This window comes from Miniopterus schreibersii, assembly GCF_964146895.1.
Source record: "Miniopterus schreibersii genome assembly, chromosome: 22".
NCBI lineage: Eukaryota > Metazoa > Chordata > Mammalia > Chiroptera > Miniopteridae > Miniopterus > Miniopterus schreibersii.
In genome coordinates this window covers 15291162-15318120 of record NC_138124.1, presented here as the reverse complement: position 1 = coordinate 15318120, position 26959 = coordinate 15291162, and the positions used below count along the sequence as shown (strand labels likewise).

Sequence of the window (26959 nt, the reverse complement as noted above, 5' to 3'; positions counted from 1 at the left end):
CCTGTGGCTTCCCCATGCTTCTCCCTCTCACGACACACACGTCTCCTCCCACTCCTTCCACCATGCTGCCAAAGTTTAGGCGACACCTGGAGCTCCCTCTACCCAGAAATGGCCCCATTTACCGCCCCCCCCCAAAGCCCTATGAAGTTGGCACTATTATCCCCACTTTACTGAAGAGGAAGTGGAGGCTCAGAGAGGTTAAGTAACTTGTTCGACGTCACACAGAAAGCAGAACCAGGGTGCAAACTGTGCCCTCTCTGACACCAAAGCCCAACTCATCTCTACTGGGCAACAGCTTCCATGAAAATAAGCCTTGGCAATAATGAGTTACATACGGGACACTGAGGAGCCGCACATCGCTGGTGCTTAAAAAGCGAAAGGCGAAACATGATATACCCCAGAGCCACTGAGGGCTGCTTCGTTCCCAGGACAAATGTGGTGCAAAATGCAAAGCAGTACCCGGGTGACCAAAAGCACACAGGGCCTTTTAAATGTCAGCCGCAGCGATCATGAGTCACTCATCCTAAAGTCCTTAATCCAGAGTCACCCTCCTCTCCCCCGGCTCCTCCTCTGATTCACCGCCTCATTTCCGCTGCCCTGAGTTGCCTGCCCAAAGTTCTGGGTCTCAGACCGCCCCTGGGAAAACACATTCTCTTTTGGGGGAGTGCATCCTGTGTAAGTGTCCCCAAGCCTGCTGGCAGGGGGAGAAGACTTTGAAGGGAGGAGACTCTGACCTAAGTGGCAATATAGCTGGAAAGAGCCAAGACTGCCCAGTCGGCGTGGCTCAGTGGTTGAGCATCAACCTGGGATCCAGACGGTCAGGGTTCGATTCCCGGTCAGGGCACATGCCCGGGTTGCAGGCTCCTCGATCCCCAGCAGGGGGCATGCAGGAGGCAGCTGATCAATGACTCTCATCATTGATGTTTCTCTCTCTCCCTGAAATCAATAAAATATATATATATTTATTTTTTAAAAGAAAAAAAAGTCAAGGTACCAGGCTGGGCCACATGGTAGCCAGGGTCTCACACTCATCCCTTCCCAGACAGACTCTATTGAGCGTCTAGCATGTGTGGGCACTGGGCTGGGCCCTGAAGATGGGATGACGGCTGCCTCCCGCCCCCGAGTTCATAATGTGGGGCGGGAGACAGGCAGTGCTCAACTTCACAAGGGTGTAATTACAAGCTGATGAGTGCTGTGACGTGCCCGGAGCTCCGAGTGGGTGTCACAGCAGGAAATGACTTGATCATGGACAGAGGGCAGTGAGCACCAGCAAGTTCTGTCCTGACCTAAAACACAAGTCCACGGCTGTTTCTCATGCCCAGCACCCATCGATCCTTCTTATAAAGACAGATTTTCTTCTGGGAAGCCACAGTCACCCCTGGTATCCGCTCAAATTATTCGGGGGGTACATTCAGCCTGTGCCACTTCTCTGGCCACAGAAATTGATTTGCAGACGGGCCCGGGAGCCAACTCAGGGTTAACGAGTGTTGACAGTGACGCGTGAACCCCTGATCAAGCCGCACCTTAAGTAAGACTATGCTTGGACTTTACAGCCTTAATAACAAAAAACTTCCTTCCACGTAAGCCTCTTTGGGTGTAATTTTTTGTTTGTTGCAACTGAAAATGTCCTGGCTGAGCCAGGAGAGTGAGTCAGAAGCAGTGAGATAAAAATTCAGGAGAGAACATTCCAGGAGGAGCCAAGAGAAAGTACAGAGTACAAAGGCCTGGAGTGAGCACAAGGAGCAGGGTATGTGCAGGGATTGAGGCCCTTTTGAGCAGCTGGCCACTGTGCTGAAAGCTCTTTATTTTAATATATATATATAATGTCTTTATTGACTTTAGAAAGAGAGGGAGGGAGAGGGAGAGAGAGAGAAACATCAATGATGAGAGTCATTGATCAGCTGCCTTCTACACGCCCCCTGGGGATCGAGGAGCCCACAACCTGGGCATGTGCCCTGACCGGGAATCGAACCCGTGACCTCCTGGTTCATAGGTCGACACTCAATCACTGAGCCACACCTGGCCGGGCTCCCTAGGACTGTTTTGAAGCCGGGCTCTCTTTCCCCTCACAGTGCTTGCTCTTGGATCCTAACCAGGTCAGACTCGTGGGGCTCGAAGTGACAGCCCAAGAGCTCACATCCCCTCTCCCCTAAACAAGGCTTACAGCCCAGCTCACTACTCTGTGCGTCAGCCAAGGGGTTTCTGTTGTAAGTCAGAGAATCAACTCTGCTACCTTAAGCCAGAAAGGGGCTTTGGGGAAGAAAGACACAGATGCTTTGGGCTACACGTAACACAGCGGCAATAGGAAACACAATTATTACCCAGCAGGTCAGGCAACAGGTGGTCCAGGACTGGTTCAGCAGCCTGATGAAGTTATTTTGGCCCACCCTTGGAGATGGCCTCATGGTCCCCTCATCCCTGGACCGACAGCCCACCTTTAGTCTAACTCACAAACCCAGACAGCTCCTGGGTCGCAGGGGTGTGCCTGAGGCCAGTATTTCTAGGAACGGCAATATTTTGCTAGAAACAAGGCCCTGGGGGCCTGATGCAAACCCCCCCCCCCCCCGGGGTAGGTTCCCTTCCCAAGGTAACCTCTGAGGGTACCTGTGGCAGTAAGTCCCCTCCAGGGTTGCTCAGCGGCACCGTCTGGTGCTAGCACTCTCCTGAGGGTTTAGGCTTATGCAACTTTTTCTAGGATTTAGTCTTTTTCTCTTTGGTCTCTATGCTCCGTGTCTGAATGGATTTTGTGCAGCTCATTGTAAGTGGATGAGAAATGGCGAAACAGCCAGGAGGGGAAGACCAGAGCAGGACAGAGGGCCAGGCTCTCACCACTCCTTTAAAAAGCAGCAGCTTTCAAATTGTATCACTTTGTAACTTGATAAATGTCTAACCACTAATACAACAGTGAATGTCAACTGTAATTGAAAAATAAAATAAATAAAAACAAACTGCTTTTTAGGAATTTGGTCAAAGGAAATGAGAGCAGGAAGCACTGTGCTGTTGGAGAGGTGAGATATGGCTGCCCCTCACTCCCAGGGCAGCCCTGAGGCTCCGCTATGGAAAACACTGGACATTTTCAGGACTAACCCCCCCAGTGCGCGCAGTGGCCCGGTAACAAAAGGGTCTCTAGCACCCCGGCCACAGCCAGTGCACCCACCCCACCTGGTGGAGGGAGGGAAATTGCAGCCGGCGTTGTGGGAGCTTCTTGCAATAAGGACCCTGCTGGAAAGAGCTGCTACTTGGCTCCTTTGTTGATACAAGACAACCCTCAGTCTCACCTTTCTCTCCTTCCACGCGCTCCATGACCAGACATCTCTGATCCCTACTCTGGAGCTGCTTCAGGTGTCTGATCCTGTGTAATAATAGCCCATCCCTAACCTGGTCGCCTCTGACAACCACCAGATTGGGTGGGGTACCAGAGGGACGGGTGGCTTGTCTCTGTCCGTGATGTCTGAGGCCTCAGCTTGGGAGACTAGACTGGCAGGGGACTGGGACCACCTGGAGGCTCCTTGGCTCATACCTAGCATTTTGGCCGGATGCCCTGAGGGCTGGTCTCAGCTGGGATTATTGACTCCGTGCCTACCTGCTACCCTCCGTGTGACTCAGGTTTCTTCACGACTGGGCAGCCTCGGGGTGGTGATACCCCTTACACTGCGGATCAGGGAGCCAAAGTTGTCTGGTCTTTATGACCCAGTGCTATGGGCTGAGTATATGTGTCTCCCCAATTTCACATGCCACCTTCCAGGTCTTAATGGTTGGTCTGGGGGGAGGGCACGTGACTCTGGAGAACCAATCACACTCTTGGGGATCTGCTGCTGCTGCTGTTTTTTCTCCCCTCTTCCTAACCCAAGGCTCCCCCATCCCCAGGGTGTTGCCAGGTGGCCTCACCTTCTCCTTTGAGCTGGGAAATGGGAGGGGGGTCTGGAGGATGAGCCCCTTCACCCAAGGCAGGGGTCAGCAGACTGCAGCCTGGGGGCTGGCCACCTGCCTTCGTAAACTCAGCTTTTTCTGGAACATAGCCATTCTCATTTGCTTAAGAATTGTCTTAAGTTGAGTAGTTGCACAGAGATAATAGCACATGGCCAACAAACACCTAAACGATCTACTTTCTGGCGCTGTAAGAAAAAGCTTGCTGACACCTTCATCAAGGGCATGATGCAGATGCGGTGACTTAAAACAACAGAAATTTATTCACTCACGGTTCTGGAGGCCAGAAGTCCGAAATCTACAGGACATTTCCCGTCTGAGTCCTTGCCCATCCCCTCTGGCTTTTGGAAGCTCCAGACATCCCTTGGCTTGTCCCCATGGGGGGCTATGTTTTGGAGCTGATGGCTCCAGTCTCTGCTTCCATCTTTCCATGGCCTTCACTGTGTGTCTCTGTGCCTGTGTCTCAAATCGCCCTCCCCTTTCTCTATAAATTACTGGATTTAGGGCTCACTCTATATTTAGCATAATCTCATCTTGAGATACTTCATTGAATTACACCTGTAAGACCCCATTTCCAAATACGTTCACCCTCACAGGCACTGGGGTTAGGACTTGGACACATTTTTGGGGGGACATAATTCGACCCCCTGTAACATCACATTACGTTTAGTCCCCGACAGTGGTGACACACTGCTGGCTCTGAGAGGGTGCAATTCAACTCCACAGGGATTTGCCCAGCACATTTCATGGGCCCAGCACTGGCTGTATCCTGTGAGAGGAGACAGAGGTATTCAGCCCTGTACCCACAGGGCTTACAGTCTTCTGAGGACATCGGCCACATGCTGATAGAGCAAGGGGGTCCAGGGAAGGAGGGTAGGGAGCCCTCAGCCAGCTCAAGATCCAACAGTCATGCAAGGAAGGGATCAGGGTCCAATGCTGGGAGATGGCTGTGTAGTCTCATGGCGGGAAGGGGGCTAGGGAAGCCTGGGTGCTGTCAGATGTGAAGGGGAGCAAAGAGGAGGGGGAGGTGATCCTGAGAATTCACATTGGGGAGGCAGGAAATAGGGGAGCAGTGCGGGGGTAAGGACTGTCCTTCATTCACATACAGGCCCTCCCAGCTTCTACCCACTCACCCCACCACTCCTGCCCAGTGTGGCTCCCCGAGAAGAGGCCAGGAGAGGGAAAGGTGGGGGGTCAACTGCCTCCTGAGGAAAAAGAGCAGCCAGGAGGCACAAAAGTGCGCTGTCCCCACTATGCACAGATCGTGTGGTTGTAAAATCGGCAGCAGTTGTCCAGGGCCTCTGGGCTGAACTCGGGGCTGGTGCTGGAAAAAAGCAAAGTCCTGAGCTCCAGGACTGGCTCTGGGGCCACTGAAGGCTGTGCAACCCTGGGAAAGTCTCCCCTGGCCACGCTGACCATAGCCACGCCACTTCTATCCCTTGCACGGCGCCCAAGGCCTCCCGCAGGCACTCACCTCTGGAAGGCCTCTTGGCAGCACTGGTACACCTCAAAGCTGCTGCTGCTGAGGGTCGTGTTCAGGAGACTCGTGCAGTTGACCTCAGCCCCCCAGGGCACATAGAGGATCCCTATGCAGGGAAAGCAGCCCCTGAGCAGGGTCTCTCCCCCAACTTCCCACCCCCAGGGGCTTCCGAAGAGGCCAGAGCCCCATTGCCCAGCCCAGCTAGAAAACCCATCAGGGACTCACCTGCAATGCAGGCGTTCACCAGGGACACGCAGGCCCCAGTGAACAGTGCCCGCAGCACAATCTGGGAGAAGTCGCTCTTCCGTTTGGGGGCCATGGACGCTGCAAGAGGACAGGACTGCTCAGCGCCAGGAGGCCACGAACCTTCCTGCCCACATTCTGCACCTCTGGCTGCATGTGCTCCCTCCCCTTCCTCTTCAGGGTGGCTGGGGGGATGGGCGTTGTCCTCATGACACTGGCTGAGTTGGGGAACTCAGGGTTACCTCCTTGGCCTGACGTGGGCCGCTGAGTAGCACCCACAGCTCCCCACACACGTCCCCAGTGGCGGACGTAGGAAAAGAACATGAGTCTGGAGCCAGGCAGACCTGGGATTACGTATAGGCCCAGCCATTTACCAGGCGGGTGACTTAGGTCCTCATTTCACTTTTCTAAGAATCAGTGTCCTACTCGGCCAATGTGGCTCAGCAGTGGAGCATCGACCTAGGATCCAGGAGATCCTGTTTCGATTACCTGTCAGGGCACATGCCCGGGTTGCTGCTCGTCCAGACAGGGGGCGAGCAAGAGGCAGCTGATCAATGACTCTCTCATCATTGATGTTTCTCTCTCTCTCCCTCTCCCATCCTCTCTCTGAAATCAATATATATAAAAAAGGATCTGTGTCCTGCTCTGTAAAATGAGGTGGTTACACCCAGGCAGGGGGACTGTGGAGTGGAAATGGTTTCCGTGGAGAGCTGAGAGCTGGCGGAGCACTCCTCCTTAGGCGCCCCAGGCCTGCCTGTCCACTGTGGGTGTGGGAAATGGCAGGCTAGAGTCTCAGGGGACAGGCCAGCACCACACCTCCTGTCCCTCCCCAGATCCCTGAGCCAGGCTTGGCTGGGCCATTCCCAGAGGCAGAGAAATCATGGAATTCCTGGGCTGGGAGGAACCTCCATGGTCACCTCACTCAGGCCTCAACTTATACAAGGGGGGCGATTGAGGTCTCCAGATCCCCGGGAAGCTGTTTCACAGCCAGGTATAGCGTCCAGGTCCCTGATGGTCCAGGAGCCCGGAGGTCCCCGTAAGACTCACTCAGGCCTCCCAGCATGATCCCAATGGAGCTGAGGTTGGCAAATCCACAGAGGGCGTAGGTCGTGAGGATTTCCGCTCTGACCTGGAATTACAGCAGATGAATGAGGAGAGGCTCCCTCCAATGGGATGGGAGCACCCTATACCACCCCACTCCCTGGCCTTAATGTCATCCACTTGCTCTGTGTCTTTGACCTTGGGAGCACTCGGTGCTGCCCCTCCCAGGCCTTGCACATGCACCTCAGATGCCCTTCAAGCTGCTTAGCTTAACTACCAGCCTTTTGGGTGTGACCCAGGCTTGCTCATTCCTACCACGCTCTGCAACCAGGGGCACTTGGGTGAATGACTCTCCCAACACTCTGCAGTCTTGCATTTCTGTCCCCTGTGAGCCTCTCAGGCTGAGGGTGCCCTGACCTGGAATCGAACCCTGACCTCCTGGTTCATAGGTTGATGCTCAACCACAGCCCTGCCGGCCAGGCAAGCTTTTATGGTTTTTAAAATAAATTTTAACAGAAAGAAGCAACCCCTGAACTTAATGCAATATGACAGTTACTATGGTGGTGAGGTCTCCCTACCTCACTCTCGGGCTCACTGGAGGCTCACACCTATTCTTTTGGGGTTAGATATGGCAGGTGTTATCCCAGTTTTCCCATAGGAAGGGCAGGGGGCAGCAGCTGGCCCCAGGCCAAAGAGGATGGAGGCCCATCTCCAGCCACATCTCAGATCATCTCCAACTAGGCTCCTTCCCCGCACCTCAGCCTCCCGAGGTCTCCAGGTGATGGCCGAGAGGCCCGCAGCCAGCTTGAGCCCAGGGAGCAGGGAGAGCAGCCCTGTCATGCCCTCACCTCAGGGAGGGGACCAGGACACTTACGGAGATCCACTGCTTCTTGCCACCGACCCACTCCTCAACCCCTGCGAGGCGGCGCTCCTTGTACTGGGAGAGCTCCTGGTAGGCCACAAACTCATTCAGGAACAACTTGATCCCCAGCAGCTCCGCCACCACCGGGCAGTCCTCCCAGGACACGCCCATCAAGAAAGCCACAGGGCGTAGGAGGTAGGAGCAGAGGAGCTGAGTGAGGCACAGGGGAAGAGGCTCTGCTGGGACCTGGGGTCCCCTGGGCCTGCTGGGTGTCCACCCACCACCCACTGCCCAGGACGTCCCCTCCACAGGCGAGTAGGCCGGCCGGCTGTACCTGGAAGCTGAGCCCCTGGATGTCCACCATGTTCCCCAGCCAGGAGAAGGCGGAGTTGATGAAGGCGAGCACCGCCAGGAAGGCGATCAGGTTGGCTGCGATGTTGGAAACAACCTTCACGGAGACAGCGGCTCCACTGCTGGCGGCTTCCAAGAGGTTCTGAGCATCTCTGTGGTTGGGATCAAGAGCCCTCTTATTGGCCTGTCCCCACACACAGCGAGGCCTCTCATCCTACGGGGGTCGGAAGAGAACCCTGGACAATGTATTTCAGAGCCCAAGGTCCTTGTTTTCCCTCTGACACTCAGAGAGGGGAGGGCTGATCCTGGCACCAGGATGAGGCCCAGGCTTTCAGGGCAGAGCTGCCCAAGACAGGAGCCATTAGCCACGTGTGGCTTTTGAGCACTTGGAAGGAGACTGCTCAGAACTGAGACATGTTATGAGTGGAAACTACACACTAAGTTTTGGAGATTTAGTACAAAAAAATCAATATAAAAACAATCATTTTTATACAAATGTTGAAATGATAATGTTTTGGATATATTGGGTTAAGTAAAATATTTTCATTAAAATCGCTTGTTCCTTGCTTGCTGGAGTGGCTCAGTGATTGAGCATTGGCCTATGAACCAGGAGGTTGCAGTTCGATTCCCAGTCAGGGCACATGCCTGGGTTGCAGGCTCCTCGATCCCCAATAGGGGGTGTGAAGGAGGCAGCCGATCAATAACTCTCATCATTGATGTTTCTCTCTCTCTCCCCTTCCTTCCCCTCTCTGAAATCAATAAAGACATATTTTAAAAAAGAACTGGAGTCCACGTTTCCTAAGCGAAGCCACAAAGAGAGTAATTTAAGGAGAGAGGTGGGCCTGGACCTGGTGGAAGGGCAGAGAAAATGGTACCGGGGCTGTCCCCCGCCCCTGCTCCTGCCCCCCCCCCCCCCGCCCCTCCACCACTAGTCCCTCTTGCAGGCCCTCCCACTGTGCTCACCCGGAGCTCAGTTTCACTCCGTCCTCACTCCTGAACCTGGACTCCTGCACCTCTGGGTAGACCAGCTTGGAGAGGGCCAGAGCACAAGGGGCGGCCATGACAGAGGCGGCGATCAAGGAGGCGGCGTCAATCTGCGAGAGTGAGAGTGGGGGTCATGGGGGGGACATGTGGGGGTCGAGAATGCAGCCCAGGGCAGCAGGAGCACTGGACTCAGCCCCACTGGTGTGTCACCATCGTCAGAACTGCTGCCACCGTTATTAATTCTAACACCTCTCATAAGCAGAGGCTCACAGGCTATCATGTGCAGGACCTCATATTGTCCCCCGTGGGTCTGTGAGTCAGGCAGGATGGGTGCAGCTGACCCTGAGCAAGCTGAGTGGGGTTAGGGGTACCGACCCCCCGCATAGTCAAAAATCTGCATATGCCTTTTGACTCCTCCAAACTTAACTACTAATAGCCTATTGCTGACCAGAGCCTTACCAACAGCATAGCCAGTTAACAGATATTTTGTATGTTGTATGCATTTTATGCTGTATCCTTACCATAGAGAAAAGGAAATATTAAGAAAATCATAAAAAAGGGAAAATGTGTGTACAGTATTTGTTGAAAAATCTCCGCATACAAGTAAGTGGACCAGTGCAGTTCAAACTCACGCTGTTCCAGGGCCAACTGTAGTGCTGGACAGCGCAGGTCTAGAAATACCCAGATATCAGCAATCGGAGGGTGCAGGGCAAAGGGAGTGAGCAGCTGAGCAACAAAGAGAAGGGAGGAGGAAGCAGGGGGACCTTGCTGGAATCCAGGGGCTGAGGGCAGCGCCAGGGACAAGGTGAGCAGGTGCCTGGGGGGAGCGGAAGGTCTAGAGGCTGCTGCAGTGGCGGCCAGAGGCCAGGTGGGGGCAGACGAGAGCTGCTTGGAAACCAGAGCTGCTCTGTTAGCTTTTCGCTTGGGCCAGCTGCTGGTAGCCTTGGGGCTGCCAGACCCACCACAGGCTCTGGATAGAGACCCACGGCCACCTGGCTGATCCTGGCAGCGTCTGCACAGTCTGCAGAGCGACAGGGAAGTGGGCACAAAGGCCCCTCCAGTGGGGAGGCCCTGCTGCCTGGGGTGAGCTGGACTCCTGACTGGAGAGCAGGACCAGTTGCAGGCAGATTGTGGAAAAGGGACAGGGTTCCTCCAGGATTTCAGTCTTAAGCAGCAGCCACGCTCATCAGTAGAAAGAATAGCACCCCTTCCCCCCCCCCATTGTTTTTCAGAGAGAGTGGAAGGGGGAGACACAGAGAGAGAAACATGGATGTGAGAGAGACACATCGACTGGTTGCCTCCTGCACTCGCCCCAGTCAGGGCCGGGGATCGAGCCTGCAACTGAAGCACGTGCCCTTGGCTGGAACCCAACCCAGGACCCTTCAGTCCTCAGGCCGACACTCTAACCACTGAGCCACACCCACGAGGGCGAGAGGCCTTCTTGAAAAGCTGCGCAGACACCTCTCTGCCCGGGCAGCTCTGTGGGATGTGGGGCTGAGCTCACTAGAGCAGCCCAGTGTCCTGAGGGAGGAAGCCCACCCCTCGGCCACCCTCTCGGACAGAGATGAGAAGTGGAACTTGGGACCTGAGAAGAGGACCGTGGGGGTCGTCCCGTCACGCCCTGACCCATACACATGCAACATCAGGGACAGTGAAAGACAGGCCGTGTACCTCACTCGAGGTACTCAATGGCGTGGCACTGGACCGAGAGTCACTCAACTCACCCTTTACTGCTTGACATGTAGGGTGTTCCTTGTTTTGTTTTTCTAGTGCAAATAATAATGGACTTTTGCATTTTTTGACCACTTGGGGAAATATTTCTGTATCATAATATCCCTAACTGGATCAAAGGGAAGTATTTAAAAACAGACTGATAGATGTTTTCTGAGAGGGTTTCAGCAAATTACCCCCCCATCAGGTGTGTGTTCCTACCCCAAAGGAGATGTAGGCGCCCAGCAGGGAGCCGGCAATGGTGGCGTAGCCTCCGGTCATGACAACGTGGATTTCAGAGAGGGTCATGTCTTCCAGGTAGGGCCGGATGAGCAGAGGAGCCTCGGTCTGCAAGCAGGAAAGATGTCAGATAAACAGAACTGGCCAGGCCGACACAGGTGCCTGGGGAGCTCCCTCCCAGCCCTCCCCAGGAGCGCGCAGGTCATAGCGAGTGCTGGGGGTTCCAGGGGGAAACAGCAGGTGGGGTGAGGACTGCGGTCAGTGCTTCACGGAACCTCTCTAAACATCAGTTTCGGCCTGGCTCTGTGCAAGGACACACACCTCCCCCTGCCACTGGGCCTGATAATGCTCCCGTGTCACCTGCCCACCACGTTCAAGCACCCCACCACGCACCTCATGGTTGTCACTCACAACCTTCTGAGAAAGAAGAGATCACCCCCATTTTTCAGGAGAGCAAACAGAGGATGAGAGAAGTTCAAAGAATGATCCCTTTTCATGCAAAGGGCTTTTAATGAAGCCTGGGGGTTGCCGGAAAGAAAGGCACGTCTATCTTTTGGGGACTCAAATATTGGACAGATGAGCTGGGATCCTGGAAGGTCTGCAGAGATTCACCTCAGGAGGGCCAGGCCTCCTGAAAGGGACACAGGCCTGACGGTTCCTTCAGAGCCACCTTTACTTTGAAAAATACATTTTCAGAAAGAGGAAGGAAAAAAAGAAAAGGAAAAAATGTAGTGGAAAGAACCCTGGTCAGGAAGGAAAAATGGGACTCTAAGTCTTGGATCATCTTATGGGGTCTTAGTCATTCCCACCCCTGAGTCTCAGTTTCCTCATGTACAAAGGGAGCAAGTTGGGCTCCATCGCTAGGGTTTGTGTGTCTCTAAGCTGATGAAGGCAGCCTGGGCCTGGAGCAGTACGAGGTGCCAGACAGGCACCACCCTCCCTGGCACGGCCCAGATGTGCGTCTCTGGGGCAGCCGCCTTTGGTGGCCCTGGGAGAAGGCCCGAATGGCTCTCCCACCGCCTGAAGCAGAGCTCCAGGGACCCGGGGCAGCTGCCTCCTCGGGGGGCTGCCGATGAGCACGGGGGTGGGAGGAGGCAGGACGCACCTGGCTCACAAAGATGTTTCCAGCCACACTCAGGGTCTCCGTGGCCGTGGTGCCCATGGTGACCTGCATCAGCCAGGCAATCTGGAAGCAAGCAGAGTGCTCTCTGTGGGCCGGCATCAGCAAGCGCCAGAGGCAGACAGAGCCAGGGGTGGAATTACCTTACAAGTCTTCCAACTCCCACCCAGGTAGGCCCCCCTCACTTACGTTTCATCCAAAAGGCCCATTCAGCTTCCCCCCTCTAAACGTCCACTGATGGGGGCTTACCACCCATGAGAAAAGGGTTCCTCCGTCAAATATATTAGAGAGTTACTGTACAGACACACCTTGGATAACTAATACATATTAGCTCAGGGAAGGCTCTGAGAAGTCCCACGCGAAACTCGTTTAAATTTGTTAGCTTCAGAAAATCATTTGACCGTGAGATCCCTTTACCTAGTCATGTTTATTAACCTGCTATGCAAATAGAGTTTCTTGCAAAAGGCTTTGGAAACACTGCATTAGAAAGTCTTGCTTTCAATCCAGGTGAAATCTGTTTCTCTGGAATTCCTCCTCGCTGCTGGTATCTCTCAGGCTGCCCCTTCCCTAATTTTCTGGAAGTGTTTGGAGACAGCTGTCCTACTCCACCCTGGCCTTGTCTTCCCCAGGCCCATCATTCCTGCAGCTGGTCTATGGAGGGTATGGTGTTCGGCCCTTTCACTCTCCCACAGATGGATCAGTTTGTCCCAGCCTCTGGTTAAATTCTCCAGATTTAGGTGTCATTGCCTCCCCCATGCCGCACTCTGGGAACTCCCGGCATAACCACAGGCAGTTCTGCACTCCAGGCCCCCACCTTATGGGATGGGTTTATTCTGCGCTCAGTCAGCTAAAGCTCAGAATCCTTTGCCAGGTCCAATGCTGTCTCCTGAGTCCTGGTTTTGTGCAGCAGGTTTTATGGCGATAAGCACAGGATTTGGCGTTTACAACGGCTAAGTCTGGCCAACATCGCCCCCTGCTCCAGACTCGCGAGATCCTTTCGGTATAAACTATCTTTTCCTCTAACATTTCTTCTCAGTGCAGCCTCAATTCTACAAACTTCCTTCCCACCAAGATTCCCTTGGATTTGGGTGCCATTTCTGCTTAGTATCATGACAAGAGACTCTGTGAAAAGATGTTTGGTTAGCAGTAGATCTGAGAAAAGTGTAGACCCTGGGAGCAGGGGATTCGGGGAGTGTCCAGGCTCTCAGAGCTGGGGCTTGGGGGAGGGTTTGCGCTCTGGGAGCAAGGCATTCTGGGAGAGGGCGAGCCCTGGGAGCAGGTGTCCCTGGGAGGGCCCAGGCCATGGCATTGGGACTCACCTTCAGGATCAGCCACTGCATGAGGCCCACGTGGTACAGAATCGACATGACACAGCTGAAGAAAACAATGATGGGCAGGACCTGCCAGGAAAGAGCAGGGGCCCTGGGTTAGAGGCAGGCGGGTGGCGGGGGACCAGGCAGGGCCCCAGAGACATGAGACAGCCCTCTCCCACCGAGGCTCTGCCACTCAGAGGCCTGGCAGGGTCAGGGAAGAGCTCAGAATTTGGGGTTCGTCTGCACAGAAGTACAGTCTAGGCTGAGGGGCGGGCGGATGCAATTCAAAGGAAACTGCCCTGAGTGAGAAGAGCAGTGACGAAGGCCAGGGCCCAGGGGTTATTGTCACTAAGAGGTGAGAGGGCAAGGAGCAGTGCATGGAGGAGGCAGAGGAGAAACAGGGAGGCTGGAGGGAGTCCAGGAGACCAGGGCAGCTGTGCCAGGTGCATGAGAGGTCTAGAAAAACAAGGACTGAGACTGGCCCTGGGCTCCTAGCGACTCAGCCTCCCTGGTGGCCTAGGTGAGAGAGTGTCAGACAAGGGGTGGGGACAGAGGCCACGGTCAGTGAGCCACGGAGGAGTGGGACAGAAAGAAGTAGAAACAGCAGAGCAAAAGCACTGTGGAGAGGCCTGGCTGTGTGGGAAGGAAGAGGGGCTGGAGCCGAGAGGGGAGGAGAAGGGCTGCTTTTGGTTTTAAGAAGAGAGACTAAAGCAAACCAATGTAGACTCTGGTTTAAAATGCTTGGGGGTGACAGAACGGCCCCCCGTGAGAACAGAGACTGCCCCGGGCAGCTGCCCTGGAGGTGAAGGCTGCGGGGTCTATCTGGACCTGCTCCACTTGACATCTGTCACCCCCTTCGCTGCAGCAGGGGTGTCACCTGACAGGGAACACGGGCACTGGCTGGACAAACCCTTTCCTGTCCCGTGACTCCCCCCGACTGCCTGGTGCTGGACACACCCCAAGCAGGGGGGGTGCTGACATCATTCCGCTGTCCCCGGAGTAAAACGCACCGAGGATCACGTACTGTCTAGACAGCGTGTCCAGTGTATCCTGCGAGGGGATGGCTCCGCAGGCTGGCGGGGCCGCAGAGGAGGCCGGAGCCAGGAGGGAGAGTGCCCCGGGCGTTGGGCCCGACTGCAGCAGCCAAGAGACATTTTCTCTCTGTGAGATGGGCATATGGTGGAAGGGAAGCTGTGTTTTGGATTAAATGGTGACTGTCTGGGGTGGGAAGATGGATGGAAGAGAAAAGAGGTGGCCCCGATTTTCTAAGGTGGGACATTCATTTATTTATTTATTTATTTATTTATTTATTTATTTATTTTAATCCTTACTCCAAGGGTATTTTTTCCATTGCTTTTCAGAGAGAGTGGAAGGGTGAGAGAGAGAGACATCGATGTGAGAGAGACACATTGATTGGTTGCCTCCTGGGACTGGGGCCGGGGATCGAGCTTGCAACCGAGGTATGTGCCCTTGATAGGAATCGAACCTGGGACCCTTCAGTCCGCAGGCTGACGCTCTAATCACTGAGCAGTACCAGCCAGGGTGGGACATTTAATACTAAATAAGGCCCCTGAGGCCAGTACAATCTCCCAGCCAGGGAACTTCACTGCACAAATGGGGACACTGAGTTTGGGTGATGTTGGTTACCTGCCCAAGGGTCACAGACCTGCAAAGAGACAGAGCACCCCCTGCCTGGTTGCCAAGACCCTGCCATGACCCTGAGGAGCTCTGCTCTGTGCCAGCCCCGGGGCCTCACCTCTCTGTCTTCAGGGGCAGCATTCATCCCCTCCACGGGGCAGCCTGAGCCCAGGGTATAGCTGCCCCAGTAATCCTGACCACTGCTTTGTGGAAACTCAGAGCAGGCTGGGCTTGCTAGTAGCAATATTCACCTTTAACTCAGGGGAGATGTACCTTCTAGCTCCTCTCAGCAAGTGGTTCTCAAAGTGTGGTCCCTGGACCAGCAGTATCTCCCGAAAATTCATTAGAAGTGTAAAATTTGAGCCCCACCCCCAGTTTCAGATTCAGGATGTCCTGAGAATCTGGCCCCTCTAGATGCTGCTGCTGCTGCTGGGCGGGACACCACACACTGAGAGCCACACCCGCCAAGCAGACCTCCCGTCCTCACCAGGAAACAGGTCCCAAAGGCAGGACTAAATCTATGTGGACAGGACCCTGCTGCTTCTGCTCCCTGGGGGGAGCTGAGCCAGGGCTGGTGATGACTTCCTGAGGCTGTCTGGGCAAACGCTCACCGCCCCAGCCTCCACAGCCCAAGCCCAAGCGCTGCAGACAGAGCCCTGTCACCAGCCCCAGGCAACAAGGAACCGCAATGACCCAAAGCCAGAAGATTCCTGAGACGTAACTGCTGCGACACCACCAGCATTACAGAAAAGGAGGTAAACTGGACATGCCTCTGGACTTCCTGCTGACCTCACCTCCCAGCTCCTTAGGCCTGCCTCTGCCTGTCCTAGTCTCCTTCAGAGACCTCTGTGGGGGCCACGCTCTTACCAGATCTGTCCTAGCTCAGTTGTCCCATCTCCCTCCTTTTCCATTCCAACTTGGTCTTCATTTACTTCCCAGCCCTTCCCTTGAAAATGGTGCTGCCCAAGCGGTGTGGCTCAGTGGCTGAGCATCGACCTAGGAACCAGGAGGTCGAATTTCGATTCCCGATCAGGGCACAAGCCCGGGGTACAGACTCCTCAATCCCCAGCAGGGGGCGAGCAGGAGGCAGCTGGTCAATGACTCTCATCATTGATGTTTCTCTCTCTCCCTCTCCCTTCCTCTCTCTGGAATCAATAAACACATATTTTAAAATAATAATAAGAAAATGGTGCCAAGGTAACCAGTGGCCCCTTAATTACTAAATCCAATCTGACCTTTCAGTCCTTATCTTACTTGGTGTGTTTTCTGTCCTTATTTTACTTTTCTAATTTGATTTCTTTTTGCAAAGTGTGGCACTGTTGCCGGCTGGGGATTGAAGAGGCTGCGTGGGGCAGATACTCTGAAAGCCCTGGGAGATGAGCACACTTTCCCTCACCCCAGGGGTTCTTCAGGAAGGCGGTGTGAGCAGCACTGCAGAGCTGAGGAAGTGGCTGCATGTTGGCGAAGGAATGAGGGAACTCGAGCTCCAGGTCAGCCAGACCCGGGAAGGATGTGGGAGCCTGGGGTCGGGGAGGCCCTCGTGTGGGTGGAAAGTTACCAGAAGGGAGAGAGAGCCAAGGTGCAATGACTCATCAAAATGACACAGCCAGGAGGCAGCTGCCACATCAACTGTGCTGCACTCCAGGCTGGGGGGCGGGAGCTGAAGAAGCCTCCTTCAGAGACTCGGCTTCCTGGAGGAGCCATGAGCTGATTGCGGCCCAGCAGGAAGCCGCTTGGATTCTGAAAATCTGAGGGAGCTCGGAGGAGATTTCCCCCGGCTGACAGGGGCCAGAGGCCTTGGACTAGGGCCACATGATTCATGGAAAGAGGAAAAGAAAGCTCCGGAGTCCTCTCTGTGACTCAGCAACAAAGCCACTCCCACACTGAGGACAAGTCTCCAGCCTGGCCAGTGTGCGTGTGTGTGCGTGTGTATGTGTGCATGGGTGCATATATGTGTGTGTATGTGTGTGGGGGTATGTGTGCATGTGTGTGTGTGTGTGCCAGTGCATAATGCAGGGAGCGGAGCTGTGAATGAAAATTTGTGCTTAGTGTATCTTGTGAGAGAGCGAATTCTGTGGCCATGGAGCATTTGCCTTAAGTCTTCCCTTACCTGGCCCATCTTTGCTCAGAAAGTCACTGGCTCATCCACTGACCAGGAGTTTGTCTATAGGATAGGGCCTCGCAGGGGCCAGGGAACAGTTAGTGTTTGGCGGGGAAATGCTGAGTCTGGTTAATGACAAACCCACCTCCCTTGTTTTTTCTCTCTTGACAGAACATCCGATCTCGAAATCTTTAGCATGGATGTGATTGAAATGCGTCCTGCCGCAGTTAGGCGTGCTCTCTGGAACGGAGGCATGATTTTACTGACTTCTACTTAGACTAGGAAAGGAAACATCACTTGACTGGAAGTTCAGTGACCCAGCTCTGGGCTTGGCTCTGCCCTCACTCACTGGGCCGTTGTGACCAGGTCACTGCTCCTCTCTTGGCTTAGTGTGACCACCAGGAACATAAAGGGGAGACCCAAGACTGCTGAGCAGCCTCATAGCCTGGCGGTGTATGAATTCATGGTTCTAAAGGGTGGTTAGGGGAGAGATGCAAGGGGCAGACGTGTGGGTGTTTTTCCAGAAAGGGAGAGAAGGTGAAGAGCGCAGTGAACGTAAGTGGAACCACACTGTGGAGCTGAGCAAGGCCATACCCCTCCCAGGGCCTGAGGCTAAAGCATCATTAGCTTCAAGGACTCCCCCACCCATGCCCAGGCCTGGCCCACACAACTTGCTCTGACTCCCCTGCTAGCTTAGCCAGAGGTATCTGGCCTGGCAGAGTTCAAGAAAGGCCTCATGGGCTGAGAGTCAGCTGACCTGAAAAGCGAACACATCCTTGACCAGAGTTTCCCCAAACACGAAGCTGGAGCCGGCCTCGGTGTAGCTCAAGAAGATCTAAAAGGATTGGAAACAAAGCAAAACAAAATCCACAGTGAGGCCAGGAAGGAAGGAAGGAGGAAACGAGCAGGAGGGGGGCTGGAGGGATCTCTGTGGCCTTCCCCACAGCCCGTGGGGAGAGAGGACACCGAGGCTATGAGCCTCCTGCCTCTGGACAGGTTGGTCCAAGGACTAGTCCCCCCCCAGGCCTTGGCCTTATAGGGGCTGGAGCAGCACCTGGCAGCATGTGGCGTTAAAGCCTCATTCACGGCCACTCTCTTATGCACACCCTTTTGATAAATTTTAAAGAAATGCTAGGAGATGAGAGTGGTTTCTCCTCCATTCCCTGGTGCCCAAGATGCTGGGGGCAGCCCGGGCTCCATGCACACACCTGGATCTGGTTGCCCAGCCACTGGAATGCAATGAATCCAGGTTCTGTCCTGATGACAAGGAGTCCAAGTACAAACTGTAGCCCAAGACCCCAGGACACGGCTCGCCAAGATACCTGCCACCGACGTAGAAAGGTCCTAGTGAGCTTAGCTCCTGGAGGGCCCACAGGGAGCAGGGTGGGGTGAGAGCAGAGGGCATGGGACTGCTCTGAGGGGCTACGGGGCTTTGGCCTATGGGATGGGGGCTGGACCTGGCCAGAGGTCTGGACCTACTGCAGGTGGTCATATCCTTGGATCTCATCATAGGCCACGCTCTTGGCAGCAATGAGCCTGGGGCAGTTAGCAGGAGTGGGCGAGATCTAACCGAGGACCTGTGTCAGCCTCAGCCAGCCTTGAGCATGCCATGGCATTTGGTCCTGGGTCATCGCTGGGTGGGCAGAGTTGTGGCCTCAGGGTCTAGCCTCAGTGTAGCCTCTGTCTGCCTGGAGCCTCCCCCCATCCCTCCTCCATAGGCAGGGCCCTCAGCTGTCCTAACCCCACTCCATCAATGGCCCCACTCCAGCAGTGGGGAGCTGGACCCCTCTTAGGGGTGATCGCTGAACTCAGATGTGCATCAGGATCTCTGGGAGACCTGGGTGGAGCCTGGGGAAGGTATTGGCCACACTGTGAATATTGGGGTGGTTGCCCCACTGAGGATGCAGAGGGAGAGAAGGGGCTGAGACCCACTCATGCCTGACAACTAGGCACTCACTGCGCAGTGATGCTTTGAGCAGGCAAAGAGGATGCTGATAAACACACAGATTCCCGCAAAGGACACCAGCTGCTCGGGCCGCTGGGCGGTGTCCAGAGCCAGCCACAGGACTAGGCCCAGGATAGCAGTGAGGGCTAGACCCCTGCAGGGGAAAGGCAGGAGGACCTCACCCTCAGCATCTCCCCAGCCCCACGCAACAGATCACCAGGGAAAGCCCACTCAGAGCTGGCAGGAGTAGAGGGAGCTGTGTGACCTTAGGCAAACCACCTACTCTCTCTGAGTCTAATCTCACTGGGAAAAGGAAGCCTAAGACTCCCCATTTCTCAAGGTTGGGAGACAATCTGTGGATTGTCTTTTCACCCTCTTGATGGTGTCCTTTGAATCAACAAATGTTTAGTTTGTATATAGTCTAATTCATCCGCATGTATTTTTAAAGAAAACGTTGTATCAAGGCCTCAAATAGAAACCAGTGCCAGTGATTTGTCATAACTAGAGGACGACGGTTAAAAATAAACCCTTTTGTAAATCTGCTTAATAAAGGGGAGGCAAAAGCAAACCTATTTGTAAATAAGACCAAAAATGTGTTCATCTAAGGAAACTGGTGTGAAAACCAAGGGATCCCAAACCGTTGTTCAGGGACTTACATCAAAATCCCTGGGGGCCACCTAGAAGTAAAGACACCTGGGCCCATCCAGCCTGCTGACTCGGACTCCAGGGGTGGTCCCCGCAGCCGTGTGTCTCACACGTGTCTCAGGGGATCTGACAGGAGGCACTGACATGGGCCCTCCCTGCTGGGCTGGGCTGGCATCTCTTACTTTGGGAAACTGCTGAGCCCTGTCCTCTGCTGTCACAGTCACCTGTTGTAACTGGGGCGGAGAACCAGACAGGTACTGGCAAATCTCCAACGACTGCTGCCACCTTCGAAGCCACCCAGCAACGCTTGCCTTGGGGCTTTCAAAAGGCAAGCAGGGTGGGGTATGTTCCCCATGGCACAGGACCTGTCTGGCGGGACGGACTGAGGCCCTCCTCACCCAGCTTTGGCTGTGACCCCAGAGCTGACTCAATAGGCCCTCAGCCGATGTGCCCGGCTCCTTCCCACCCCGCCCCACCTGGGGGCTGTGAGCTCACTCACCTCTTAAACCAGAGGTTCAGGCGGGAATGCCTCAGAGGCCTGAAACACCTCAGCAGTTTTGGCCCCAGCAGCCTCTTCAACAGGCTGTGGGCCAGGAAGGCCAGGACCACACAGGTGAGAACAAACAGAGCCAGGGCCCTCTGGAAATTCAGGAGGCAGGCAATCAGCAGGAAGGCGGTGTATGCTGGGAGTAGGTGGGGAAAGTACAGAGCGGGGTCAGTGATGATGGCATAGGCCCCTGCAGGCCCCTGCAGCTCCGCCTTCTGGCTCCACCACTCCATCTGGAACTTGGAGGGTGGGGATTTCACCCAACACCTCTGAGCCTCGCTTTCCTTACCTGCAAAGGTCAGTCACCCCTCCCGTGCTGGAGGGTTGTTATAGTTAACGGACACGTGGTGTTTAAGGGCTCTACAGACTGTCCGCGCGAGCAAATGTGAGCGAGGGCATGTGTTAGGAGGAAGCCAGAGAGCAGGAATTTCCCAAGCATCAGAGGAGTGGCTGTGTGGCCTTCCCGGCCCACAGTGGCTGAGCATCAGAGTCCCGGACCTAACTAGGTTCCACGCAGGACAGAAAGGAGTAAGTCTGTTACGCCGGGAAGGTGTATGCTTGCTTGTGCCCAGATCCCATTCGGAAATATTGAGCAGTGACCATTTTCTTCTTGGAATCTTCTTTCCCCCCTTTGCCCTTCTCTCCTCGGGGAGCTAACCCAGCCTGTGCTACGCCCCAAGAAAGGAAAGTGATAGCAGATAGCAGAGGGGGAAATCTCTCTTCCTGGCTTATGAATTTCAAAAGCCAGGGCCCAAGAACACTGGAAAGGACGTGCAGCCTTTCCATTGGATAAAAAGTGCAGGATCAGCCCAACGGCGTGGCTCAGTGGTTGAGCATCGACCTATGAGCCAGGAGACTGCAGTTTGATTCCAGGTCAGGGCACATGCCCAGGTTTCGGGCTCCTTGATCCCCAGCAGGGGGATGTAGGAGGCAGCCGATCAATGACTCATCATTGATGTTTCTCTCTCTCTCTCCCTCTCTCTCCTCTCTCTGAAATCAATAAAGATGTATTTTAAAAATGCAGAATGAAACATTGTAAGTGTGAGCTCTACATCACCCCCTCTGCTACCAGACTACTTGGAGGACACTAGTAGAAGGGTCCCTTGGCTTTCTCCCACCCTTATGTAAACTTCCTCAGGTTTCCCTCTTTAATCTCAAATGCATAAAAGAAGCTGCAGACTATTGTGCTCAGAAGTTTTTTTCTCAGTCTCAACGAGCTCTTGCTTTCAGGTACATCCTCTGTTTGGCTCAAACAAAGTATAAAAATTCTCCACAGGTTCAGATGTTCTCACTTCAACACAGCATCAGCCCTTTCCCATCTGTCCAGCCTTGTCCTTTGGCTCCTGGTCTCGAGCATTAACCTCTGGACACACTAGACTGCTGACCAGCTCCCTGTCCACACCCTGCCCGTTTCCACCTTTGCTCCTGGGGTTCTTCTGCCCAGAGCTCCCTCTCACTCCTTATCATAGTTCCCCTACACCTGGCTAACTCCTGCTCAACCTATGAGACTCAGGTGCCACCTCCTCCTGGAAGTCCTCCCTGATTACCCCATCCCTCCTTGGTGCTCCCAGAGGGCATGCTGCAAGATGTGCACATAGTGGTTGCCCTCTCCCTTACTAATTAGAGTGCCCCCGGAACAAGATCTGGTCCACCTTCATTCTGATGACCCTGCTTCTGGCATGGGAGCAGCCCAAGTTGATACTCAACAAAGCTCTGCTGAATTATTGGGTAAGTGAATGACCCTGCCCTGAGACATGGATGGCTGGGCTGGAGGTGACTGAAATGGGGGTGGGGGTGGGAGGGGCTGGGGCAGGAGGGTCCCTGGTGGGGCTGGGCTCCAGGCTCACCAGTACAGAGCAGGCCTGTGCAGATCCATCGAAACAGTTGTCTGTGCTCCCTGCAGAAACGTCTCACTCTCAGGGCTGGCTGCAGGCTCTTCCTGGGGAGAAGACAGGAGGGTCCATGGGGGGGGCCCCAGACTCCCATCCCCATGGAGATTCTCAACACCTCCAGGTGGAAGCCACCTGGGTAAAATGGGGACACAGAGTGAGCCAGGCACTGGCCTGGGCATCCCACAGGGCTGGAGAGCAACCCCAGCCCAGAGAAAACCAAGAAAGGGCTCAAGCCATTCGTGCCTTCCGGTGTCTCTGTGCCTCCGCCTAGAGCAGCAGCACCTCTCCGTGAGAGGGAACCACCTGCCATGAAAGGAAGGACTTTCCACAAACAGCAACCACACCACATGCACAAACCCTGCTGGCTGCCTCCCTCCCCTGCCCCAGTCCCACCGGTCCAAGGAGCAAGGTGGAGAGGCTCCCGGCGCTGCATTTACTTCCTGGGGACCTGGGACACTTGTTATGGAGTCGGCAGCTCCTCCCTGAGAAGGTGTGTGAACAGCCCAGCCTATGCCCAGCAGCTGTGGCCCCACTGCCTTTCAGGCCCAGTGCTAATGCCAGTTCTTGCCTGGTCATTTGGTTACTTGCTATCCTGGCTGCAAAGGCTAGAATCTGAATTGCCTCTGGGGTCCCACAGGCTGAGCACTCAGAGCTCATTAGGCATCAGCTGCTGTTTTAAGGACCCTCTCTCTGTCCCTACCTCCCACCTCCTAAGTGCCTCTTTCCCAATCTCTCCCCAAACCCAAGACAGACAGATGGAACCCCCCACCCCGCACCACCCTTCCAGTTCTCCTCACCTCAGGACTGGCCAGTGAGGACCCCAGCGGGCCTAGGTATTGGGAGGCCGAGTTCTAGCCTCCTACTTGTTGCCTGTGTGACCCAGGCCCAGCCCTTTCCGTGTCTGGACCTCAGCCTTCCCAGGTGAAACGAGGGGCCTGGCCAAGTCCAGGGGTTTTCAAACTATGCCTCGAGGTTCCCCAAGAGGCCCAGAGACCGAATGTGGAGAAGGCACATGGGGAAGTTGAGAGGGAGGACCACTCTGGTTTGGGGGTCCCATCCAACTTCAACCAGAGCAGCCCCACAGCATATTTTGGAGATTCCAATGGGATCTCACTCTGGCTGCTCCCAAGCAGGTTGGGAGCCTCTGGCCTGGGTCACCTCTGAGGCATAGGCGAACAGAGTGTGTTGATCGGCTAAAGCATGTCTCCTTTCTTCAGCAAAGCTTCAGGGAGTTGCCTTTCTACCTGTGGGAGGCCAGGCTCCCATCCTTGCTCCCCACCCCTGCTCCCCCTGGTAGCCTCCTCCCCAAGCCAGCCCACGTGCCCTCCTGGAGACCACCTACCATCCTGAGAAGGGCTCCTGGCCGGCTTTGTCACAACTCTTCCTGTCCTCTGCAGGGCTCAAGTTGCTGTCCGGGGTTTGGCCTTCCTCCTAAAGCCACCAGAGAGTGACCACAGTGTATCTGCCATCCCAAGTGAGAACTAGAGCTGGGGACCGGGAATGGGAGAGGCCCTGGCTACCACCAGGGTGCCCACAGGCACCTCAGGAGTGGGCGGAGGCTGGGCTTTTGCCCAGGAAGTAATTAAAGAGCAACTTAAACTCTGAAGAGCATGCATTGAGCACCTACTGTGTGCTGGGCTCTAAGCTAGACACATCCTGCCCTCAGGAGCTCATGGTCTGCGTGAGGGAGGGACACTCAGCAGTGCCTGAGCTGTGGCTGGTGGGGAGTCCCAGGCAGGGCCACCCGGTTGCACAGCCCCAGGACACCAATGACCCCACAGTCTGTGGAGTTGTGTTCTGATACCTAGTGCGGTTATTCTTGCAAATTACAATGTGAAAGGGGCACCCCGGGTTGCGCAGTTGGTGAAGGGGAGGGGATGTTGGGAGGGAGGAGTGTGACATTTTAGGCTCCGGAGCTCCAGGTGGCAGGCTCCGACCTGGCCATTCCTGAGCAAGGACAAGCCTGCTAGCTCCTCAAAGGCTGCGGCTTCCCCAGGGACCCCCTCCCACCCACCCCCATGTGGTTTCTCCTTCACATCTTTGAAATCAGAGCCCAATGGCTCTTCTTGTTGAGACCTTCCCTGCCTTTCAGACCAGGGCAGGCCCTGATGGCCCATCGTGGGTCCATAACAAATGTTTAATGAGTGAAATAAGGGGTGCTCTGTGCTGAGGAGGCCAGCACACTGGGAGCAGCAGGGGGGGAGGGCTCAGTCCTAAAGTTTAAAGAGGTGAGCAGGGAGTGAATGAAGATGGTGAGCAAAGGTCCTTCCCACTAGGGGGCCAAACGGGAGTGGGGAAGGGCACAGACCAGGCTCTCCAAGACCTCGGCCCCCATGTTGTCCAGACCATTGGCCACGGATGCAAGAGAGATGGACTCTTTTGGTCTTGGCGTGTTGACCTCCATGGGCCAGGCCTTCCAGCTGAAAGACAAAGTCAGGGCCCAAAGCTGAAAAGGGGAAGCCAGGAAGGACCCAGGGAGGGGCCTGGAGAAGGAAGATGGGAAGGGAGAGGGGCTGGCCGGGGGGACCAGGCCCCTGGCACAGCTTATAGCTCCCCGGAGCGCTCATCGTGGCTGGCGGCCATGGCCGTGATTCCCCCGAGACAGAGGAAGGCTTCCCTTCCCGCACTCACTTCTGTGACAGGCGAGTTCTCAGAAATCTGAGAGGCCAGGTGGAAACAGGACAATTCTGCCCACTTCACAGAGAAGGAAGGATAGGAGTTCTGGCCCAGCTGGCGTGGCTCAGCGGTTGAGCATCAACCTATGAACCAGGAGGTCTCGGTTCGATTCCAAATCAGGGCACATGCCTGGGTTGCAGGCTCCTCGATCCCCAGCAGGGGGCGTGCAGGAGGCAGCCCGTCAATGATTCCCTCTCATCACTGATGACGTTTCTCTCTCTCTCCCTCTCCCTTCCTCTCTCTGAAATCAATAAACACATATTTTTAAAAAAAGAAAAGAAAGGAGTTCTGTGTTGCATGTATGTGTACCTGATACGGGTATTTTTCTGAAGAGAGGCCCTAGCTTTCAACGCTCCCCACGATGCTTTAAAGCCGTTGCCATTAAGTGAGATCTTCACTGTATTGCACTGTTGTCCCACCGCTGAAAGCTGGAGACACAGTGTCCGGAAGACTTCATTCCAGTCCCCGTATCCAGCTGTACCTGAGATCAGTCCCAATCTTTCGACTGCGAGAGCCAGTACAGGCCTTTTTCTTTTCTTTTCTTTTCTTTTACTGAAGCTCAGTTCATAGGCTTAAACTCACCTGTAAATATAACCCCTAACCCCGGCCAGTTTGGCTCAGTGGTTAGAGCATTAGCCCGCAGACTGAAGGGTCCCGGGTTCAACTGCGGCCAAGAGCACGTACCTAGGTTGCAGGCTCGATCCCCGGCCCCGACTGGGGCTCATGTGGGAGGCAACCAGTTGATGTGTCTCTCTCACATCAGTGTTTCTCTTTCTCTCTCTCTCTCTCCCTTCCACTCTCTCAATGAAAAAATATCCTCAAGTGAGGACGAAAAATGAATAAATAAGTAAATGAGAGCCCTAAGACCCCATCTCTCCCCACTCCTGTCCCCTCTCTTTTTCTTTCCCTTGGGAAGCAACCTACACCAACCAAACACCAGCCTGGTTAAGCTCGCACACCCAGGGGCGTGCACACTTGCGCGCACCCAGGAGCAGAACAGGTGCGCAAGTGCACACACAGGTGGAGCCTGGGGAAGCCCAGCAGCCCATGCACACACAAGCACACACACACAGCTGCGCAGAGGGAGGCAGGGTCCCCTTCCTACTCACGTATGTTCAGTGAACGAGCCACTCTCGGGGACGGGTGGAAGCGAGTGTTTCTGTGAAGACAAGCTGGGTCTGACCTGCTTGCACTTTGGCCTGTGTTCTCATTTCAGTGGAAATTCCTGGGCAGAGTTCAGAGTTGATGCAGGATAAGCCTCCCACCCATCTTTATCACGGCATAGGCGGGGACCCCAACCTCTTTCGGGGAAAAGGGGAACAGGGCAAGAGGGTCCCACACTAGGCCTGGCCCACTGAGCTCTTGCCCTATCACTTAATCTGCCTTCCTCCTCTGAGATGCTCTCCTCTCCATTTTCCTCTGCTCCCAGATACAGCCACCGCTTCCAGGAAGTCTATCCTGATTATCCTCACCCTTCCCACTGCCCCTCCTGTGCCCTCCCTTTCCCCTTGCCTTCAGGGCTACTCTGCATCTCAGACAACACCTTTGACCTTGTATTTCACCTCTTATCCAGTTTCCGGTAATGATAACAGCAATCTATTTTCCTGAGCTTGAAGATAAAGGACAACAGGGTAGCTGTCACAAACAGTAACGGCGTTTTAGGTCTAAGCATTCACGCAGTCCTGCCAACAAAACATAAACCACACGATTTGCCCTTTTGTTCCGTTTTTCTCTTTAATTGACACCTAAGCAACCACGTGCAAAGTCAAGGGACCAACCCTTTAGTGTTTCAGTCCTCGAACTAAACGTTAAACTTACCTGAGAGGATTAACAACATCTCTTTAATAATTAAACACACACACTCAGGGCATAAACACTTCCTGGTAACACAGGGTACAGAGCTACCTGCATGTGCTGGTTGTTTATTTTGTTTGTTTTGTTTTGTTTTTTTAACCCTCACCTGAGGATATTGTTTCCATTGCTTTTCAGAGAGAGTGGAAGAGAGAGAGAGAGAGAGAAACACTGATGTGAGAGAGACACATCCATTGGTTGCCTCCCGCACACGCCCCAACTGGGGCTGGGGATCAAGTCTGCAACTCAGGTACATGCCTCTGGATGGAATCGAACCCGGGACCCTTCAGTCTGCAGGCCAGCGCTCTAACCACTGAGCCACACCGGCCAGGGCAAGTTCTGGCCATTTTGAAAAATTGGAGAAAGATGGTTGGAGGGCGGGGATACCTCCTC

The 26959-nt window shown here is 54.6% G+C and overlaps 1 protein-coding gene across 3 annotated transcripts in view; it reads right to left on the bottom strand.

The window, feature by feature from the left end:
- Nucleotides 1-4145: 4145 nt before the first annotated feature.
- Nucleotides 4146-26959, bottom strand: part of SLC28A1 (solute carrier family 28 member 1) — a 28430-nt gene continuing 5616 nt past the window's right edge. Inside the window, exons 1-18 of one of the 3 annotated variants that reach the window (XM_081124476.1) lie at nucleotides 25825-25894; nucleotides 24348-24459; nucleotides 23382-23470; nucleotides 21995-22086; nucleotides 20100-20283; nucleotides 18968-19109; nucleotides 18219-18332; nucleotides 17768-17845; nucleotides 13278-13358; nucleotides 11944-12024; nucleotides 10821-10946; nucleotides 8868-8998; nucleotides 7888-8056; nucleotides 7566-7763; nucleotides 6698-6779; nucleotides 5633-5731; nucleotides 5402-5513; nucleotides 4146-5251 (exon numbers count right to left, since the gene is read on the bottom strand). In XM_081124476.1, the coding sequence (XP_080980602.1) occupies nucleotides 5179-5251; nucleotides 5402-5513; nucleotides 5633-5731; nucleotides 6698-6779; nucleotides 7566-7763; nucleotides 7888-8056; nucleotides 8868-8998; nucleotides 10821-10946; nucleotides 11944-12024; nucleotides 13278-13358; nucleotides 17768-17845; nucleotides 18219-18332; nucleotides 18968-19109; nucleotides 20100-20283; nucleotides 21995-22086; nucleotides 23382-23470; nucleotides 24348-24443 (1947 nt within the window). In that variant the 5' untranslated portion in view covers nucleotides 24444-24459; nucleotides 25825-25894 and the 3' untranslated portion in view covers nucleotides 4146-5178. Of the gene's footprint in view, nucleotides 5252-5401; nucleotides 5514-5632; nucleotides 5732-6697; nucleotides 6780-7565; nucleotides 7764-7887; nucleotides 8057-8867; nucleotides 8999-10820; nucleotides 10947-11943; nucleotides 12025-13277; nucleotides 13359-17767; nucleotides 17846-18218; nucleotides 18333-18967; nucleotides 19110-20099; nucleotides 20284-21994; nucleotides 22087-23381; nucleotides 23471-24347; nucleotides 24460-24670; nucleotides 24725-25824; nucleotides 25895-26959 lie in introns of those variants that run through there. The other 2 variants (XM_081124477.1, XM_081124475.1) reach the window with 2 other exon arrangements.